This window comes from Micromesistius poutassou (assembly GCF_964030765.1).
Source record: "Micromesistius poutassou genome assembly, chromosome: 18".
Classification (NCBI taxonomy): Eukaryota; Metazoa; Chordata; class Actinopteri; order Gadiformes; family Gadidae; genus Micromesistius; species Micromesistius poutassou.
The window spans coordinates 1,576,978-1,596,936 of record NC_140288.1 but is presented as its reverse complement, the minus strand read 5'-3'; the positions used below and the strand labels follow the sequence as shown (position 1 = coordinate 1,596,936).

The following is a 19,959-nucleotide window of genomic DNA, read 5'->3' as shown; positions in this document are numbered from 1 at the left end:
ATGAGCAACCGTTCAATCCTAGCCTGAGCCTGTTCGTTGTTTTATATTATGTTTATTATGTTTATCTCTGTGCAAATACGTGTGCATGGATAGTTCGCCAAGTCCATGCTGTTTTCTGTCAGACTGGTCGTTGACACTATTTCTATTTCACACATTTTAATACATGGAGAAAAGCAACAGAACAAAACAGCCAAGGAATACATGGATCCTGTTTGGATCCTGTTCCCTGATTGCTCATGTCAGGGAAAGCAGGTCCCGCGGGATTCGCACCCGGACCCAGAACCCTGAAGTCTTTTTTTTTATTCTGAACCATTTGATCGGGCGGTTGCTGCCCCCTGCAGGAAGGTGACGGAACTTCTCTGGGTCGCCACAGAATGGAGTTCTGGACGTATGTATGTTGCATCGGATTAAATTTCGATTAGATGGATTTGAAATGAAAATGTCTTAGTTATAATAGACGTTCAGTTTTCATGTTTCAGTTGATTATGAATCCAACATCATCCTCCAAATCTCATGAGACGGTGGTTGGTGACAAGCAGTATGTGTGCATTATTGCACCACCACAATGGATGTTCAAATCATAATTCGCATTTTGAGAGTTTCCACTGAACTCGAGGAAAATAATTATTAGCATGTAAATGATGCCTCATTTGTTCCATATTCCCCCACAGTGGTGAACATTCTGTTTCAAACAGCTTTGGAGACTAATGAACGGTTCTCCTGGGAGGAGTGAGAATAATCCATTAATTTCCAAAGTTTTAATAGCCAAAAGCCAAAGAAATTGTAAATAGAACTGTTCTACACAACATAGCCCACCGGCACACATCCAGAATAACAACACTTGTTGTGGACTCCACAAGACTTCTAGGCTTGGGGGGGGAGAGAAGAGAGAGAGAGAGAGAGAGAGAGAGAGAGAGAGACTTGCTGAACCGTGTACGTCTTTCCAGAGACGGGAGGCCCCCGCTGGGTTGGGAGAAAGTACATCCAGTTCAAGGTTCGCACTCTTACATTGTAACGCACACATTCCTCACCCTCCCTCTCAAGAACTAGGCGAGACCTAAGTTGACCTGTGAGGAGCTGCTAGGGGGGGAAACGTCAGAGTGTAGAAGACTTCTGGGCTAGGACGTAAACTAAACAACCTTAAACTCCACACACAATGCGCCTATTGCGTGACCGACAACTGGGCTTCATCCACGGCGTGCTTTCCAAAGTGAGGCCGCACGAAGGAGGAGGAATGTGGTGCAGAAGTTACGGGAGCGGGGTTCTCATCCGTGCGTGGAGCGAAACGCACATACCCAGGAAACAGACGGTATCAGGGACGTCATGGGCTCGGTGTGCAGCGAACCGGGAGCCGAGGACTCCCTGGTGCGTTTCCCTCAGAGGACCGGAGAACAGTTTAGTGCAGCAGCAGCTGCAGTCCTGCAGAACGTACACGTCCAGCACCGCGTACCACGAAGCCTTCGCGGCAGCCCGACACAAGCCCGAGGAGTTCTGGGGCGAAGTGTCACAGGACGTGTCGTGGTTTGAACCCTGGGAGAGGACCTTGCACGTCGAGGATCCCGTATTTCCGAATTGGTGAGTGAGTTGGAGAGGTGACAGCGGACGCGATCCGGTTCTTCGAACATCAACACCCCCCTCCCCCCCACCCTAAATCAGTCCTCACCCCTGACCCACTGACACGTTGGTAGAGATTCGTGGTAAGCTATTTGGGTTTGTTGAAATCCATGCTGCAGCCAGTGTGCAGTGTGTCTCTTGGGTCATTGCGTCTTGGCATGTTCTCCCCTGCTGGAGAGACAAACTCCCATTGCACTCAACGTTGTTTTAAGAAGCGACTTGTCCAGACTAGGGGTGGGAATCACAGGGTGCCTCCCGACACGACACGACGCGATAAATGGCCCACGACACCGATAATATCGCGATTCTGCGATAATCAATATATTGTTAGACAATCCTATATACATCACCCCGATATATGTCTAACTATGAAAACAAAATTACAGTGAAAAGGTAAAGTGCTGGATTTCTGTCTTCATTCATGGTCCAAACTGAGTCTTTAATAAAAGAGAAACAAAAAAAAAAGTATAAAAAATATATCGATATTTGGCGCAGTTGTATAGATTCTCGTATCGCTATCGCACGAAGAAGGGCGACGATATATCACCATCGATATTCTGTCCCACCCCTAGTCCAGACCCGACTTTTAAGAACTAGTACAGGCAGGGAGACCAAAGCCGAGCCGACCCCAACCCGCTGGTCGTGAACTTGAAGCCAGGACACATCTAATGAGCTGCTAGGCATGATGCCCCCCCCCCCCCCACACACACACACACACACACTCACACACACACACGTCTCACACACACACACACACACAGCGAGACCCCCAGACACCATCTGCCGCGTCTGGACCCTCAGCAGCCACTGAGTCGTGAGACGCAGCACAAACACTTTGTTGAGTTGTTTAAGGCGCATTCACGTCTCCGATGCGATCCCTTTGGGGGCGTTTACGGGGTCTACTCCTGTCGTCTGTCGTTGAGACGACCGCGAGGTTAATTGGGTCTCCTCCCGACAGGTTCCCCGGAGGGAGGCTGAATGTGTGCCACAACGCCGTGGACCGCCACGTGGAGAGCGGACGGGGGGATCAGCCCGCCGTCATTTATGACAGCCCGGTGTCTGGCACCAAGGAGGTCACCACCTTCAGGGAGCTCCAGGAGCAGGTAAACAAAACCTCTCAAGAGGAAACTGCGAATGCTAACGTTCGGCTGCGTAGATAAGACACCCAGCCGAAAGGTCCTGGGTTCGATCCCCTCTATGTCTGCGGCCCCCAACCTGTAGGCGTCCTTGAGCAAGCCTGCCCTCTGTCTACCTGCTGCTTAATGACATGTATCTAAATTCAATGCAAGCTACTTTCGACCAAAGTGCTAAATAACCAAAAGAAACGACCTGCAGTATTTGCCTGTTTTATTAGTTTGACCTTTGACCTGGCGGGTGTGTGTGGGGTGTGTGTGTGGGGGTGTAGGTGTCGCGGCTGGCGGGGGTGCTGGCGAGGCGTGGCGTGGGGACGGGGGACCTGGTGGTGATCTACATGCCCATGGTGCCCCAGGCGATGGTCACCATGCTGGCCTGCGCCCGGCTGGGAGCCCCCCACAGCCTCATCTTCGGCGGCTTCGCCTCCAAGGAGCTGTCGGTGCGCATCGACCACGCCAAGGTGGGGCTCGCATTTTTTGATCGCGATTTCGATTTCAGAGTGAAACGATCACCAAACGAATATAATCGAGTTGAAACGATTTAATTTAAAAAAAATATATATATATATATATTTTTTTAATAGAAATTGCAGAACAGCTGGATTCATATCTGGACATTATTTTCTATTTGATCATTTTGTGTATATTTTTTAAGGGGAAATTTCAAAGTTCTCATTTACAAAGTGTTTTTTTTTGGAGAGAAATTCTGAATAAATGCATCGTGTTTTCAAACTCAAAAATAATCGTTTGAATAATCGAGATTTCAATATTGACCAAAATAATCGTGATTATGATTTTTTTCCATAATCGAGCAGCCCTAGTCTGTTTGTAGTTTCTTCCCGGTCTGTTGTTTTTCTTTGCCTCACTGTCTGTCTAGTTTCTCTCTGTCTTTAGATTCTGTCTGTCTGTAGTTTATTTATGTCTGTTTGTAGTCTAGTCTGTTGATTTTCTTAGTCTGTCTGTGTCGTTTCCTCGCCGTCTGTATTTCATGTCTCTCTGTCTGTAGATTATATCTTGGTGTCCGTATGTCTGTCTGGCTGTCTTGTCTGTTGTTCTTTCGGTGTCTGTAGTGGACCTCTGTCTGTGGCTTCCTTTGTCTCTGTCCTAATCATCCACTAAACCAAGGTGAGAGTGTCTGTCTATGTATCTGCCTGTCTGACTGCATCCACCACCCTTAGTTCTGTGTCTGTTCATATGCGGATCACAATCTCTTCCCTGCAGCTTGACGTCAATGGTTTAAGGACCCATTCACGTCATATCTGGAAAAACCGCCAGTTCGCCGCGTTGTCCTCTCCGGAGCGGTACAGACCTGCCGTGAGGGAGGAGGGGGTTACAGTTCACGGCATCGCATCACACAAACGGGGCCGTGAAGTGACACGCCCACATTGCCTCAGCACCCAGCGCTGCCTCTCCGCCTGATCCGCTGTGAACGAGCCCTAAGCCCCTCAGGAAACACTTTGAAGGGTCTTTCTTGAATTCCTGCCAAAAGCTTCAGCGTTGTTTTCCCAAACACTTCAGTAAAACTAGCGGAGGCTTTTAAACGCACACACCCAGGGGACTGTTCACCATACCCTGAGAATAAAATGTGAACGTTGTTATTTAAGCATAACGAGATCAACATTAAGCCTGGGCCGGCCGAGCTATTTTTGGACCGTGTGACCTTGCTGCGCCTTCTCTTCTGATTTATTGAATCGTCCATGTCGTGCGTGCCTTTTGTTTTAGTTTAGTTTGTTTAAGTGCTAAATATTTCATAGCGAATGTGGCCCATATTAAAGTAGACCAGTAGCCATTTCTCTGCACGGTTCTGTTCTGTCCCCGTGTGGAAGCGGGCCTAGTCTGGACCATCACAGACCCAGACTCTTTCGACTCGAGTGGTTCTTGAATGGGGGCACGCGTACCCCTAAGGGCACATTGGAGTACTGCAGGGGGTAGAAAATCAAGAACATGGACAAGTGGTTGAAACGTAAATCTGACAACAAGAGGAAGGGAGAATCGGTGAAAAAGAGAGTGCATCCAGAAACACCAAAATGTCGTCAGGTTCAGGAAGAATATATTGTAATGGGATCCCCCCGCTACATGCCCTGAGCCTCCCCTGGCATTGTGCTTCTTTTGTGGGGAGGAAATTAGCCAACAGTGGCATGAAGCACAGGCCCATGTTTCTCACAAAATTACGAGTAGTGGCACTTTTAAAGTTCATGCTTAGACTGCTGAACAGACCGCACATACATTATTCACGTTCATTCAAAAAAAAAAGAAAAAAAAGGTTTCCCCAGATGAACGGGGTACTCGGCTGAAAGAAAGAATTTCTTAGAGGCGGGGGGGGGGGGGTTCACCAGTAGAAAAAGTTTGAGAACCACTGCTTTAGACGCTGAACGAAACTGTCTGTCTCTCCGCCCCCCCCCCAGCCCAAGATGATCGTGACGGCGTCGTTCGGCCTGGAGCCGGGCAGGAGGGTGGAGTACATCCCCCTGGTGGAGAAGGCCCTGGAGCTCAGCTCCCACCAGCCCTCCCACGTCCTCATCTACAACCGGCCCCGCATGGTGAGGCCGCTGGGGACTGTTTGTACGTCGTCGTCGTCGTACGTCCTGGCACTTAATGCACACACTTAATGTATGTTGTACGTCCTTGCACTTAAAAAACAGTACGCTGCATTGTGCAGCGTCTTATCCTAGCTGTCTTTGTCGTGTACGGGGAACGGGTTACCCTGACGGTTGTTGGCGCTTGGTTCTATGAACATCCTTACTGTACCGACGAGCGACATAGTGTTGTTTCTCTTTCTTCTGACAAATGTACTCGTACTAAATGTAATTGTCAGTCGCTTTGGGTGTGAGCGTCTGCTAAATATAAATTGACCCTGACACCCGCTGCCCTCCCCGCTGGGGTACCACCGTATGCAGACGACGCGCTAACGCCGCTCACAAGAGCTCTGTTCGTCTTCATCCGGTCAATCGCGGTGAAGCGTCCCGTTGATTTGAGCTACGATGGTCCAGAACGGAGTTGCCTTTGATTTCCATTAGATGAGCCTTTCCCCATTTCGTATAAACCAATGAGAGACCGAGGTAACAGACCACAGACGTTGGTTTCAGAGTAGAAGTGTGTGTGTGTGTGTGTGTGCACCGCTGAGGGAAGCCAGGCTGAGCTGCATACATTAGCATCCAGCATCCACACGCCCGAGCACAGTGACAGCCAACTGAAATCTGCATACGCCACCCAGACAAGATTGTGTGTGTGTGCGTGCGTGCGTGCGTGCGTGTGTGCGTGCGTGCGTGCGCGTGTGTGTGCAGGATGATTTGCAGTTAACTTTCTTCCCACATGCAGCACAAGCATAAGCATAAGCAATCTTAAATGTCAAATTTTAAATAAAGATTCTGTGACACCACCCCCCCCACCCCCCACCCCCGCCTCCCTGACTTGCTCTATAGCCGATTGCAAATAAGTGCAATCTGAAAGTATGACGGAAAGTTTTCATAACTGATGTAACAAAGTGCCATCCCGTGGCAGAGCAGACGTGGAGAACAGCGCTGAGCTCCCACTAGCACCAGATGTGTGCTGAACCCCGGCGGTGTGCGGTGTGCGGTGTGTTGTGTTCCCAGGAGAGGGTGTCCATGAGGCCGGGTCTGTCTCTGGACTGGGACGAGGAGATGGCCCGCGCTCGGCCCCATGACTGCGTCCCCCTCCCGTCCAACCACCCCCTGTACGTCCTGTACACCTCCGGTACCACGGGGACCCCCAAGGTACAGCGGTGACCCCCCCCCCCCCCCCCCCCACACCCCCGTCGGTGTCTCTTTAGTCCACTCTGGTCTGTCTCACTCGCTCACGGTCTGTCTCTTGTTCTTTCTGCCTCTCTCTTTCCCTCTCTGCGTCTGTCTTGTTCGTTCTTTTTGTCTTTCTTTCAATCCCACCCCCCCTCTCTCTCTCTCTCTCTCTCTCTCTGTCTTTGTTCTGTCGTTCTTTCTCTCACCCTCTTTCCGTTCTGTATTTTTCTTTCTTTCTCTGACCCTCGCCCTCTCTTGCTCGTCTTTATTTTTCATTCTCTCACTCTCACCCTCTCTGTGCCTGTTTCCCTCTGTAGTTTTCTTTCTTTCTCTTTCTATAGAAACACACAGCAGAGACGTTTATCCCTTATCTGTCTCCCTCGTTCCCTCCGTTGTCCTTCGAAAGACGCCAATACCAACAAACGTTGTCCCCTGTTACATTTGATGTGTTTGCTTTGTTATCCCCTTGCTTTTGTTCCCTCTTTATCTTATCGCTCTCGCTCGCCCTGTATTTCGCTCTCTCTCTCGCTCGCTCTCCATCTCTATTTGGATAAAGCGGATTACAAGCATTACACGCTTATCTAAAAACAGTCGTAATGTTCAAGCGACCAGCCCTCTCTCTCTCCCGGTCAATTTGGAACTGTCCACGTATCGATCAGCACAGAGAGGGGTACCGCCAATGGATATGCACATCCTCTCCTCGGACCGCTGCATTCTGGTCTTCTCCTCACACCCAACACCTCCACATGAATTACCCTAATCATTGAGCTGGCCTGAGCGAGCAAGTCGCTCTGGAGCTCGATATAGGAATGAACAGGAGAAACGTCCCACAGGGGTTTTTCAACGAGAAGAGGCGAATTGCATTGCAATTGCTTTTCTCAGCCTGGTTCTGGAGCGGATGGCAGTTATTATCCCCCTTATGGTGTAATTAACATCACTCCCTGTGTGTTCTATGGTCGCGCGTTTTCGTCTGGGAAACCACTTGAGTCCTCCCTCGCGCCAACGACTAGTAAGACAATTGTCCCCTTAAGTGCAACTTTAATTGCGTTTCTCGTTTGACTTGGCCTTGTTGCCTAGCAACACCTGTTTGATCTCGCCCCCCCTCGTCTCCAGGGTATCGTGCGAGACACCGCGGGCTACGCCGTGATGCTGAAGTGGACCATGGCCAACATCTACGGCCTCCGTCCCGGAGAGGTAAGCCAATCAGAATCAGTCCTTCCTCCTCCCTGAGCTAAGCCCCCCCAGACACATCCCCCCCCCCCCCTCCCCTGCACCAGCTATACTCTCAAGTGTACATACAGAAGAGCTGATAGTCTGCAGACCTGCATAAGCTCAGGTATCTCCGTTCTCATAACTTCAGTTGTACCTGTTTTGCTTTGCTTTATCGTTACAAAGCGTACTATCGTTCATACAGTTTTGTCATTCAGTGGGAGACTTGAAACCAAAGAAACGCTCCTTTACGGTTCTCCACCAATAAAAAGGCTTGCATGACGTGCACCTGTAATTGACAGGCATGATGGAGGGATGCTCTGATTAGCCTGGGGCGGTCTTAAATCGAAACTTGGGCTCATACAGAGGCAGGCATGGGCAACTCGAAACAGATGACAGTTTATTTCACCCACTTATATCTGAAGGATAGCTGTGGAATTCTTTACAAATGACCCCTCCAATAACAGCTCTTCTCTTGTCTCTTATCTTACCCATAGTAGTAGCCAGGTTCCTTTCAGATGTGTTTTGAACACTACACTACACCTGCACTCTCTTTTTAATAAGTGTTGTTGTTTCCCATCGAACACGTGCATTCGTCTTCTGGAAACAAGCGATGAACCGACGCCCCCGGCATCAATCCCCTCCAGCCGCTGCCATCTGTCCCGCCGTCCGTGTCCATCTGTGTGTCTGTGAGGTTTTTAATCTTCTCCGTGGGCTCCAGGTGTGGTGGGCGGCGTCCGACCTGGGCTGGGTGGTCGGCCACTCCTACATCTGCTACGGACCCCTTCTCCATGGCAACAGCACCATCCTCTACGAGGTAGGACGCGCACGCACGCACGCACGCGCACACACGCACACACGCACACACAGATGTCGGCCTCACCTGAGCTTTAGAGTTTGTGGAGATGCGCGCCAAAAGCCTGAAGACACCCACGGAACCGCCACGGACGCCTGCCAGTCCGTCGCTTGCCAAGTAGTTAGATGCCCTTGAACGAAGTAAGCACACAATACGTACAGGGTTGCAAATTGGGTTGGAGTGTGTGTGTGTGTGTGTGTGTGTGTGTGTGTGTGTGTGTGTGTGTGTGTGTGTGTGTGTGTGTGTGTGTGTGTGTGTGTGTGTGTGTGTGTGTGTGTGTGTGTGTGTGTGTGTGTGAGAGAGTGAACTCACAAGCAGCATCTGCTCACCGTAAGTTCCCTGAGCTCACTTGGCGCGGGTTGTTCGCCAACCAGCCGATAACGAAGGAACAGAAAAAACGCGCTGCTGTTGAGGTCTGGTCCGCTGTTTGCCTGGCTCTCCTGTCTGGAGAACAGGAGGATGGGCTCTGAGGGGCCGCCAGGCCTGGTTGGGTTGAGAGAGAACCCGTTTGTATGCTGGACTAGAGAGAATGTTTTTTCCCTGGCATTTTCTCCCGGTTTTTCCTTCCAGCGCAGCTTCTGTGCTTCAAACAGCGGTATAAATATTTATTGTTGGTATTTATGCATAAATATTTATGAAGCCCGCTGTGAGAACTGTGCGATGTTTCCTAAGAAGACCCTCACATCTTCTTTCTCTGGCCGTAAACTTTTTATTATTGTTAATGGGACAATATTCCCAACGCATTGCTGTATTTAGAAGCTGAATTTACGGTGAATATTAGTTATACATTTGAGAAAGCTACGCTAAATAATAATATCAATAGAAACAGGGGTTTTCTCTCTCCAATAAATACAGGAAACAAATATGCATAACTGAACATGACTTCTTTTCAACTATACTGCCAAATAGTTCTCTCTCTCTCTCTCTCCATCTGTCTCTCCCTAGCCGTTTCTCAATACCAAGTACGCGGACTACGTACTCGAGGACTTGGAAGTACGTACTTGGCAAGTCCGGACTTTCAAGTACAGACTTCCGAGAACACGAGTACGCACTCTGCAATTGGAACAGCAGCGGACTCGATGATGCATTCTGGGATATTTAACGGTCCCAAGTCCACACGAGTCACCTCCGATGCATCCTCTGTAGAACGGCCTCATCGAGAATGCATCGAGAACACTTTGGGGTTTTACGACAGTACTCGCGTACTCGCGTACTCGGAATTGGAACAGTGCCTGGGCTACCACTGATGACGTTTACCGAGAACGCAAGTACGCGAGTACACACGAGAACGCGAATTGAGAAACGGCTCCTCTCTCTGAACCTGTGCCGCTAAATAGTGATCCCTGAATCCTCAGGCTCTTCTCCCCTGATCCCTCTCTCTCTCTCTCTCACACTGACACTGCAGGGAGCTACTGCACTCTTTCTCGCACAGTTGGTTGTTTTTATGGGAACCGAATCCTACACACACACGCACACACACACACACACACACACACACACACACACACACACACACACACACACACGCGTCCCATTGCAACACGTGCGCCCCGTTGTCTGTGTGTCTCCAGGGCAAGCCGGTGGGGACGCCGGACCCCGGGGCCTTCTTCCGCGTCCTGTCGGAGCACGGGGTCTCCTCCATGTTCACGGCCCCCACCGCCCTGCGCGCCATCCGCCAGCAGGACCCCGACGCCGCCGTGGGGAAACGCTACCCCCTCCACCTGTAGGCTGCCGCCCCCCCCTCCCTTCACACACACACACACACACACACACACACACACACACACACACACACACACACACACACACACACACACACACACACCTCCTTCAAGTCAGGTTCCACCTCAACTCACTAGTTAAAGGCTGATTATGGTTCCACGTCAACGCAACGCAAGGGGGTTTATGGACCCCTTCGCCCGCCTCAAGGGCCTGACGTACGCCTCCTAAAAATGTTAACCTTGCGTCTAGGCGACGCAGCAGCAAGGGCTGTGTTTGTTTCCGCTCATTAAAACCCGACGCAGAGCCAAAACAGGTTAACGACTGAAGTGTCGAAGCGTCTGTGTGGTTATTACGTTGCGTACGACGCGGGACCATAATCAGCCCCCAGACTTTAGGTTGATCTCCAATGTCTGACCGTAGACAAGCTCAAATCTAGCCAATTAATAGTTCATAGAAATGTGTTTACGATGGTCAAAGAGCTTGAACATGTGCCCAGCACATTAATATCCAACTTTATATATTATAGATGAATCTTGATGACAACGAATGGATTTCCTAAATATTACGGTCACGTGTCAAATTTACGCAAGAATGCCGTCTCCCTATCGTTATCTATGTTTTGCTTGCATACTCTGTACAATCTTTCGAGCCTTAGCCTGGTGATCTCTTTATGGCTGGGGTCAAACTGGGGCCAGCAGGTTGGTTCAGTTTGGCCTTGGGGTAGTAGGATGAGGCAGGACCACAGAAAGAGGTCGATATATTTCAGTGGGGAAAAGAAAATGGGCACATACATCATCAGAGTAAGCCCGCAAAACATTTGGAGAAAAACAGGGTTATCAAATGGATAAAATATTGCCACAGGAGGCAACTAGTCCCCTAATAATTCACAAAAGTAAAAAAAACTGGCGTCGGCTCTGTCAAATAAGTAAAGTTTACGCTGAACAAAGATTCAGAAAGATGTTTTGTTATTTTGATATGTTGTTTGAATATTTATTCACTGAGGTCAACAGAAACACGACTGGTGTGCGCACAGTACGTAGCATTTCAAAAGGTTTTGCTGTTCGCCGTCGTTACGATGTACAACCAGGAAGAAATGATAAATACCCAAGTCAGCTTTGTGATTTTATATTATATTATTATTCCGCTGCCTTGGGTGTGTGTTTTGGCCCAGCGTCCTGCCCCTGTCCCTGGCCCTCTGTCCCCCTTTCCCTGGGTGTATTCTTTCTCACCCTCCTCCCATTCTCCCATCTGAATGTTTGCACTTTAAGGGAATACTGATGGGAAAGCAACAACAGCAGAGAAGGTGAAACCAATTGCATATTTCCACTGAACAGCAGTGAAACTCGACTCAACCTGCTGTCTTTATGTCCTTCTTTATGCACCTGTGCCGAGAATCACTCGCAGCTAGAAATATCGGGGGGGGGGGGGGAAAAGAGAATAAATCAGCAGTAGCTAGCCTTGAGGCTAAAGCTATGATGTGTCAAACCAGGTGGATGGTGCATATATATTTGGCTCACCAATTCCCCTCCCCGCCACCCCGTGGAAATCGGCGTACGCGCTGTAAATCGGACATACACCTCGCTCCCTCCCTGCAGTGGGTGGAGTGTCCCTGAGCAGAGCATGTGACCCCACTCCATGACCTCTGAGTGATTCAATAATCGCGGCCATGAGGGCTCTGCCCTCGAGGCCTGAACGTGATGGGGGGGGGGGGGGGGGGGGGGGGTTCCTTGTGCTGGTATTGTCTTGTTTTCCTTTCATTGTTTTCTTCAGTTGTCCTTGCATTACACATCTAAGCCTTCCTCTGTCTCGAAAAGAAGATCCGAGCTAAGTCATTTTTGATTCCACAGAAAACCAATGCCTCGAACACTTGGTGTTCTCCCCTCGAATACAAACCCACGTTCCGTTGCTTATCTCCAGTGTCCCCTGCCAGGGTTTTTTTTTATTTATTCTTTGGTGTTTTAGTGCGGTGTGTCCTGCCTGCCTCCGTAAAGTGTTTGTCTGCCCTCCGGCGAAAGTGAGCAGGGGGGGGAAATGTATCACTGCTTTGCCGGGGGGGAGAAAAACTATTTCACCGTGCCATGGAAACGCTCGCAGACCGGAGGAGCAGGAGCGTTTTACTCTCTCCGCACTGTGCAGTTAGAGATGACGGCCTCCTCTCCGCCGGCCTTCAGACAGACCCGCTGCTGGAATGTCTTAATAGACGTTTTTTTACGGCTGTTATCTGCTGGTAAACGACTTGAAAGCACAATAAATTGGCGAGGAGTTGCTCATTACGTCTCCACTTGGGGAAAACGCTTCTGTTTGCTAATGTGTGAAATCAGTTCGCCCTCGCCGTCTGCTTATTGAATATAATGTTGCGTGGCTTGAATATGTGGAAACGCAAACGGTCAATGGTTTGTTTTCTTGATACAATCCAATTTTGCAGGCTCCCATCTTGAATAGACAATAGAAAGAATAATGTAGCATAACATTGTTTTATTCGGTTGAAAATGCTTCAATTTGTAATTCACCGTGGGTCATCGGTTCACTTTAAATGTAATCTGAATATTTTATGTATCATATTTATAGATTTATATTTAGGACATTCAGCAGACGCTTTTGTCCAAAGCGTATTGAAACCACTCATGTGCACGTTCACACACGGACGTCGAAGTCAACCATGCAAGGCGACAGCCAGCTCGTCGGGAGCAGTTAGGGTGAGCTGTCTTGCTCAAGGACACCTCGACACTCTGGCTAGGAGGAGCCCGCTCTGCTTCCTGAGCTACTGTCACCCTACAAATGCAAATATATATTCACCATTTACTTTTATCCAATGTGACAGTGATTCTGATATATTGAAGAGCAGGTTATATTTAGGCATTTTGCTTAAGGATGACTGCAGGTAACAATGTGCAGATATCGGAGATGGAACCGGACACCTTTTTGGGTTGGGAGTTGTATAACCCTGTTGTCATTTCATATCTCTAGTACCCACCCAGTTTGAGATACCTAGTCTGAACTAGCATGCACGGCCTCACACGACACAGACAGGCTCAGTGACAGAGGAGCAGAGATCTTCGATGGCGGGTTGGGGACAGCCAAAGCCCCCAAACCTCGCGACAGCTCTGGGCTTCGCTCTGAAACTATAAGGCTCCCTTTGAGGATACTTTTCTGGCAAAGGAAGAAGTTGTCTTCTGGCTAAAGCGTGCTTTGCTGCCTAAATGGAAAATCGGTTTATCTATGCGTGTTAGGGAGATTGGGATCCAAATAGCAGTACATGCCTCCCATAGTGCTGGTGCATGCAAGTCTGATGCAGACATCTGGGGTGGTGTCTGGTGGGTATGTGTGAGTATGTAGGGGGTCTGTAGTCACAGCATGAGGAAATTGCCTGTGGTTTCACTAACACATCTACACCAATTCAGTCTGGAACCTCTCTATTTTTCGATTTCAGAGGGATGTTATCCGCTCCTCTGTACTGTCATCGTATCAAACCCGCCCCGTATGAGATAAACTATTGTGATTGGCCCGACCCAGCTCTACTGGAAACTGTTCTGAATGGGAGGGGGGCCAGACGCATATGCCAAACTGAATAAAACATGAGCTTGCAGATTGGTCTGGTTCCCAGTCTAGCTTTAGTGGGCATGAGTCAACAAACATTGATACCAACGCCATATCAAATTTAAGAAGAATTATTTGGATAAAATGTGTATTATTTTATGTACAAGTTATTGTTGGATCCTGAGGCTGGATGATTTTATAAATAATTAGTGGGTCAGCGGAAAACATGTCAGTATTACACTTTCATATCATTAAAAATAACTTAAATACTTCTTGGCTGCTTCCAAATAAGCACATTGAAATTTGTCATTACTTAGGACACTGTATGAAAAAGGTGTGGATGACTGACAATCAAAAGAGTATTTAGTTGCTGACCGTCAATACTCAATGTTTTTGTGAGATTTGACAGGGCTTGTGTGGCGGTTAGGGTTAGGGTTAGGCTCAGATAGTTGACTTTTAGCATACTGGCAATCTCTGCATTTACTGCCCGAGACGCAGTCCAAGAAGGAAATATCTCCGGTCTTTATCACCACTCAAAGGTCTCAGAGATTACATGCTCTTTCATCCTCGAATATTTTGTTGACAATTTAGGCAACAGAGGAATTTCCGAATGAGGAGCCACATGTAAAACATGTATTAGTTTCCATGCCTAAATTAGTTTCTACACACTAGTATTATTATGATTTTTTTATTTTTTTGTGCAGCAGATTTTGTGTGCTTCATTCTCAGCCTCAACCTCAAGTCTCATTATAAAAGGGCCTAGTCAGTGACTATAAATGTAATGAGTGTAGTTAATACATCCACATGTAAAATGATGGACGTATAAGTGTGATCTCTGAGATCACAACAAACTAGTCCACGAGAAAGAAAACATGAAAGTCAACCCTTTTGTTCTGGGTCTGGCTTTGTTCTGCCTGTTCTTCGGGGCCAAGACGGGACCCAAAACATTGAGTCATTCCAGTGAGTCAGTAATTGCCAGACTTTGCGCCAAAAATCAACTGTAGCGTGCAGAATCTGCCAAATTGTAGTCTCATGGAGTGCGCCTTCATTTTTTATTTCCTGTACATTTTAAGAACAATTAAAGCATAATTACCCGATTCAGTTTTTTGCAAACAAGTTCAGAAGTTCACAACACAAGTTCATGTTCTTGTGTTGAGAGCTTTATTGACGTGAGTCAGACAGAAGACATTGTAAACACTGTTTTATAGGGCAGAGGGATCTCCTCAAAGTAGTGCTGCCAACTGCTTTGGTATTCTACTTACAGTAGGAGATCAAAGCAGTTGGCCACACTCAATTCAAGTTGCTGGGTTAGCAGGTTCACTGCCGGGTTAACAATTGGGAAAACCAATTGGGATTTCTCAATTGGTTCCGATCATTGCAAAGTTATGGCGAACAACATGTAATTCAATCACCAAGGCAATATAGCGATCACTGGCGTTACACCAGTTTTACACCACTCTGCCAGTGGTTTATGGTTTAAACCACTCATCTTTGGCGTTGGTTTAGATGAGAGACCAACACTGCAGGTACACCCGACTGAATTCAAACCATTTTCCCTCTTCAAAATAAAAGCCACTACAGGTTTAAAGTAGCCCTTCAGGAGAAACAGCTCTTTGAGTACTTTTGATCGCTGGTACTTTTTGCCAAGGTCCTAAGGCGGATCTTAAGTAGAGGATGAAAGAGAACAGCCAGAAGACTTGAGTAGAATAGCAATAGAACCCAGTTGTACTTTTTGTCCTGATGGGTTTTCGTGAGAAGAGGAGAAAAACACGCTTGTGGCTGAGGAGACATTAAACACATTTTCCACCTTCCTCCTGCTCCAGGTAACGGACAATAAACAGGATTCACCAACAACAGGTGGTGACTAGCAGCCATTTTGGATGTCGGTGCTACAAAATATTAATCCTTTTCCAAGTAATCCTAGTGAACAAGGATATAAGCTTTTTATCCCTTGATGAGAAAAGTTGGGTTATTTTGTTTATTTTGCTATTGCAGGAGGCTAAACGCTGTTGGGTAATTACACCAATTTAGAAAAAATCGGATTTTTGAATTGGATTTTTAAATAGGAACCAAACGAGTTATACTTTAAAAATCAAAACAATGCTGACGTTACATGGTGATTCGTCTGGAGCTTGGGTTTAATAACATTGTGTCTGTGGCTGACAGGCCTCTCTTTTAAAAGCACATACTTATTCTGGGGCGTCAGAAATGCTGTCAGAATTTGACAAAATGTGTCAAGTATAGTTATATTCAGTCATATTCGTTATTCTTATCATGCTGCTCGTGCTAAAGAATAACAGTTACATAACAGACTATTTTGGGGTGCCAGACCGGAACACATCTGGGTTTGATTGACCAATAGTTTCTCACTATCTTCCCTGAACTATTACAGCACAATATTCCTGTACATTTCTTTGTTTACCTAGTCATTTAGCAGACACTTTCGTCCAAAGGGACTTGTTTCTTGAGACGCATCCGTAAGGGGCAAGTAGGTGTTGGGGCAGCTTGCTCATCGATGCTTCTAGGTAGACTACCAACGTTTGGTGGTCAAACTAGGGTACGTTGGAGGTTGACCGGCATCTCTCTCCTGCTTTCCCCAGCCTGCGGTCTCTGTTCCTGGCCGGGGAGCGCTGTGACGTGGAGACGCTGGACTGGGCCAAGAGGAGCTTTGGGGTCCCCATCCTGGACCACTGGTGGCAAACCGGTAAGTAAGACTGGCAAGTTAAGTTCACACCCCTGGTAGGGCTTACAGAATTGCAACACCATTCATCCATGATATCTGGGAAATCTCTTACAATGCCATGAGTGTATTTCCTAGCCGTGCTGGCCCCGGTGGGAATCGTACACCTTACCCTGGCAACCGGGAGTTGGGCTACGCAGGATAGCCTTTACCTTCACTCTGTGTTCAAAGCCCTTCAGCATTAAGTGTTTCTGTGTGAGAGGGCTTTTAATGGAGTCTCTGCCTTTCGCTGAAAATTATTGCCCTTTTGACATTTATACAGCTTCGGAACAAACCCAGTAACTCCTTTTAAAGTGATTATCCTCCCAAAACCTGTTTTGGCTATAAAACGGTTTATTACACTTCACCCATTTATATAATTGAATGAACCAGCGACACATCTGTGCAATTTTAATTGAATTAGAGCTCCCTCTATCAAAAGCTGTATCTGTATTCAACTTCAGAATGAATTTTCTTCTAGCTGTTGAGTCAAACCATTGTTCAACAGAGTCGTTTGGCATACCTTTTGTGTTGTCGATGAGTAGATAATACCAGTATAGTATAATACTATAATAGAGTTGGAGAAACCAAACTGAGCCACCGTTTTTTTATTGAGATGACGACAGGCAAGAACCTTTTTTTAAATGAAAATACAGAGAATGTTAATCGTGAGTAGCTCTTTCACTGTCCTCCAGGAAGGAGCTCATGTTTTGCTCTGAAGGAACCAAACCATTACCTTTTACCTCTGATTTGGATGAATATCAGCCTCGCAGTTTTATCAGTTTTATCTTTGTCAGTTGTCACCTTCTGTCCAGCGGCTGTGGTGTAGACATGCTGGCAGGAGTTCTCCAAGTGGAATACCTTGTTTCTGCAAAACACCCCCATGTTTAGCTAAAAGCACTCCCATGTTTCTACGCTCTTTTTGCCAAACCTTTCTCTTCTTTCTTCCAAAAAGTCCATCTTGGTATGTCACGAATGTGTGGTGTTCTGGTTAAGTGTCAGACTGGCATAGCTAATAGACTCTCACGGTGGTAGGCTAATATTAGCTTCTTCGATTGGAAGTCTCTCTCTCTCTCTCTCTCTCTCTCTCTCTCTCTCTCTCTCTCTCTCTCTCTCTCTCTCTCTCTCTCTCTCTCTCTCTCTCTCTCTCTCTCTTGTCCTCTCTCTCTCTTGCTCTCTCTTGTCCTCTCTCTCTCTTGCTCTCTCTTGTCCTCTCTCTCTCTTGCTCTCTCTTGTCCTCTCTCTCTCTTGCTCTCTCTTGCCCTCTCTCTCTCTCTCTCTTGCCCTCTCTCTCTCTTGCCCTCTCTCTCTTGCCCTCTCTCTCTCGCCCTCTCTCTCTCTCGCCCTCTCTCTCTTGTCCTCTCTCTCTCTTGCTCTCTCTTGCCCTCTCTCTCTCTCTCTCTCTCTCTCTCTTGCCCTCTCTCTCTCGCCCTCTCTCTCTCTTGCCCTCTCTCTCTCGCCCTCTCTCTCTCTTGCTCTCTCTCTCTCTCTCTCTCTCTCTCTCTCTCTCTCTCTCTCTCTCTCTCTCTTGTCCTCTCTCTCTCTCTCTCTCTCTCTTGTCCTCTCTCTCTCTCTCTCTCTCTTGCCCTCTCTCTCTCTTGCTCTCTCTTGCCCTCTCTCTCTCGCCCTCTCTTTCTTAGTCAATCTCAGCTTGGCTATCGATGCCCTGAACCAGAACCCTGTGATTTAAATGAGTCATCGCCTGAGAGCAAAAGGACCTGTTGTCATGTTGTCATGAAGTCCTGCGAGTAGCGATGGAAGATCGATGCTGGAACAAGTGGACATCTCTCTCTCTCTCTCTGCATATGGAACATGGAAATCAATACAAACACCATCGACCTTGAAAGTGTATAGAGGCGGGAGGGGGGTGTAACTGCACTGGGGGAATATTGGCTATTCCATTGAGTTATAAAATAAAAGTTTTATACAGGTTTGCTCATAGTACTTTTGATCTCTACTGATGTCCAAGGCAGTGGGGTGGCGGTGGTTTCCCTGGTTGATTATTCTATTTATTTTTACATTATTTCAAATTCTTCCATTTTGCTTCCTTTGCATTCTCACGTTTTTTCATTTTAAAGCGGTTTACATTTGGTCTTTTAGTTGAACATGTATGTTTAGTCCTTTAGCAGAAACTTTTGTCAAATGTAAGACGGAGAACAATCAAAGCAGGCTACGCACAACCTAGTTTAAATCCACTGGACTGTCTACAGAAAAGCCATTAATCTGAAAAAAGTTTAATTTTTACTATAGCCCTGTGGATCTGGGTAGATGCGCATAATAAGTACATACAGCCATACAAAGTAAATGTACCATAATAAGTCCTGGACTCAGGCGAAGCTGTCCGACTTTCTGCTGGTTTTGCTGGGGGTGAAATTGTGTTGACCTCCCTTTTGTACTCCATCTACTGTTGCTGTTGAAGCACATGAACGCTACAGCAATGATGTTGCACAAGACCCGAGTCCTTTATCAGGGCTCTGTGGACCAGAGATTAGAAACCCACTCACACGTTTTAACGTCTTGGGAGGTCTTGTGTCATGTGTTGCCAGGGTTATGGTCAGCTAATCATCACGTTTGGATAATGAGACACGTGTGTGTGTGTGTGTGTGTGTGTGTGTGTGTGTGTTGAGGAGCTCTGTGGGGTAACTGGTTGTTTGCCCTTGGAGCAGTGGGATGTCTTGGTGGTAAATCTCGATGTAGACAATGTGGGGCTGCTGGGTAATCACCGTAGCATTGATCTGTTGGTCCGTGTGCAAGTGTGCATGCTTATTATTAACTGGGATATTCATTCAGTTGTCCCATGTGTATTTATGTACGTCGAGCTGCCTTCTCATATTGACTGTCTGGATTTAAGATGTGGGTGGGAGGTTGGGTGTTCTACTCCCTTATTTTATTGTTTTTAATCATTGTTTTTTTATTATAGTCCACTATGCCTGTGGTTCTAATTTGGCATTCTCCGTCCACCATTCCTTCATATGGATGAATGTTTGATGAGGTTCTGTCATTACCCGTGACCTATGATGCTAGGCTTCTTCATTTCAATGCCAAACAGAATGCAATGCAATCAAACGATAATTGGCATTGTAGCTCGGTGGTTAATCTCCAGGAGAGTGACTGTAGTGGAGCGTGTGGATTGATGTCCAATGTTTAAAGGAAACACACCTGTTAGAATGCATGCTACGGTCCTGCTGCAGGGAGGTCAGCTCTATGAGCAGCTTCTCCTCTCTGGTTCCAAGGAAGTGCTCCTCAAGTCTCTCCTTCCTCACGGAGGAAGACTTATTATATATACTGACAAATGAAAAGCTAACTATAAAAAAAATATTGACGCTGAGCAAACTTTATAGAAAAATGGTTGAAACTTAAATCTCAAGGAGAAAGGAGAATCCATTTTTCTACCAACAATGTTTGTGGAGGTGA

The 19,959-nt window shown here is 47.2% G+C and overlaps 1 protein-coding gene across 1 annotated transcript in view; it reads left to right on the top strand.

Moving 5' to 3' along the window:
• Positions 1–1,156: 1,156 nt before the first annotated feature.
• acss3 (acyl-CoA synthetase short chain family member 3) overlaps positions 1,157–19,959 on the top strand; it is a gene marked incomplete at its 5' end in the record, with an annotated part of 31,594 nt that continues 12,791 nt past the window's right edge. Inside the window, 9 exons of the mRNA XM_084482686.1 lie at positions 1,157–1,575; positions 2,573–2,717; positions 3,020–3,208; positions 5,153–5,287; positions 6,341–6,481; positions 7,616–7,696; positions 8,433–8,528; positions 10,139–10,290; positions 16,427–16,530. Coding sequence (XP_084338812.1) covers positions 1,157–1,575; positions 2,573–2,717; positions 3,020–3,208; positions 5,153–5,287; positions 6,341–6,481; positions 7,616–7,696; positions 8,433–8,528; positions 10,139–10,290; positions 16,427–16,530 — 1,462 coding nt within the window. The remainder of the gene's footprint in view (positions 1,576–2,572; positions 2,718–3,019; positions 3,209–5,152; positions 5,288–6,340; positions 6,482–7,615; positions 7,697–8,432; positions 8,529–10,138; positions 10,291–16,426; positions 16,531–19,959) is intronic.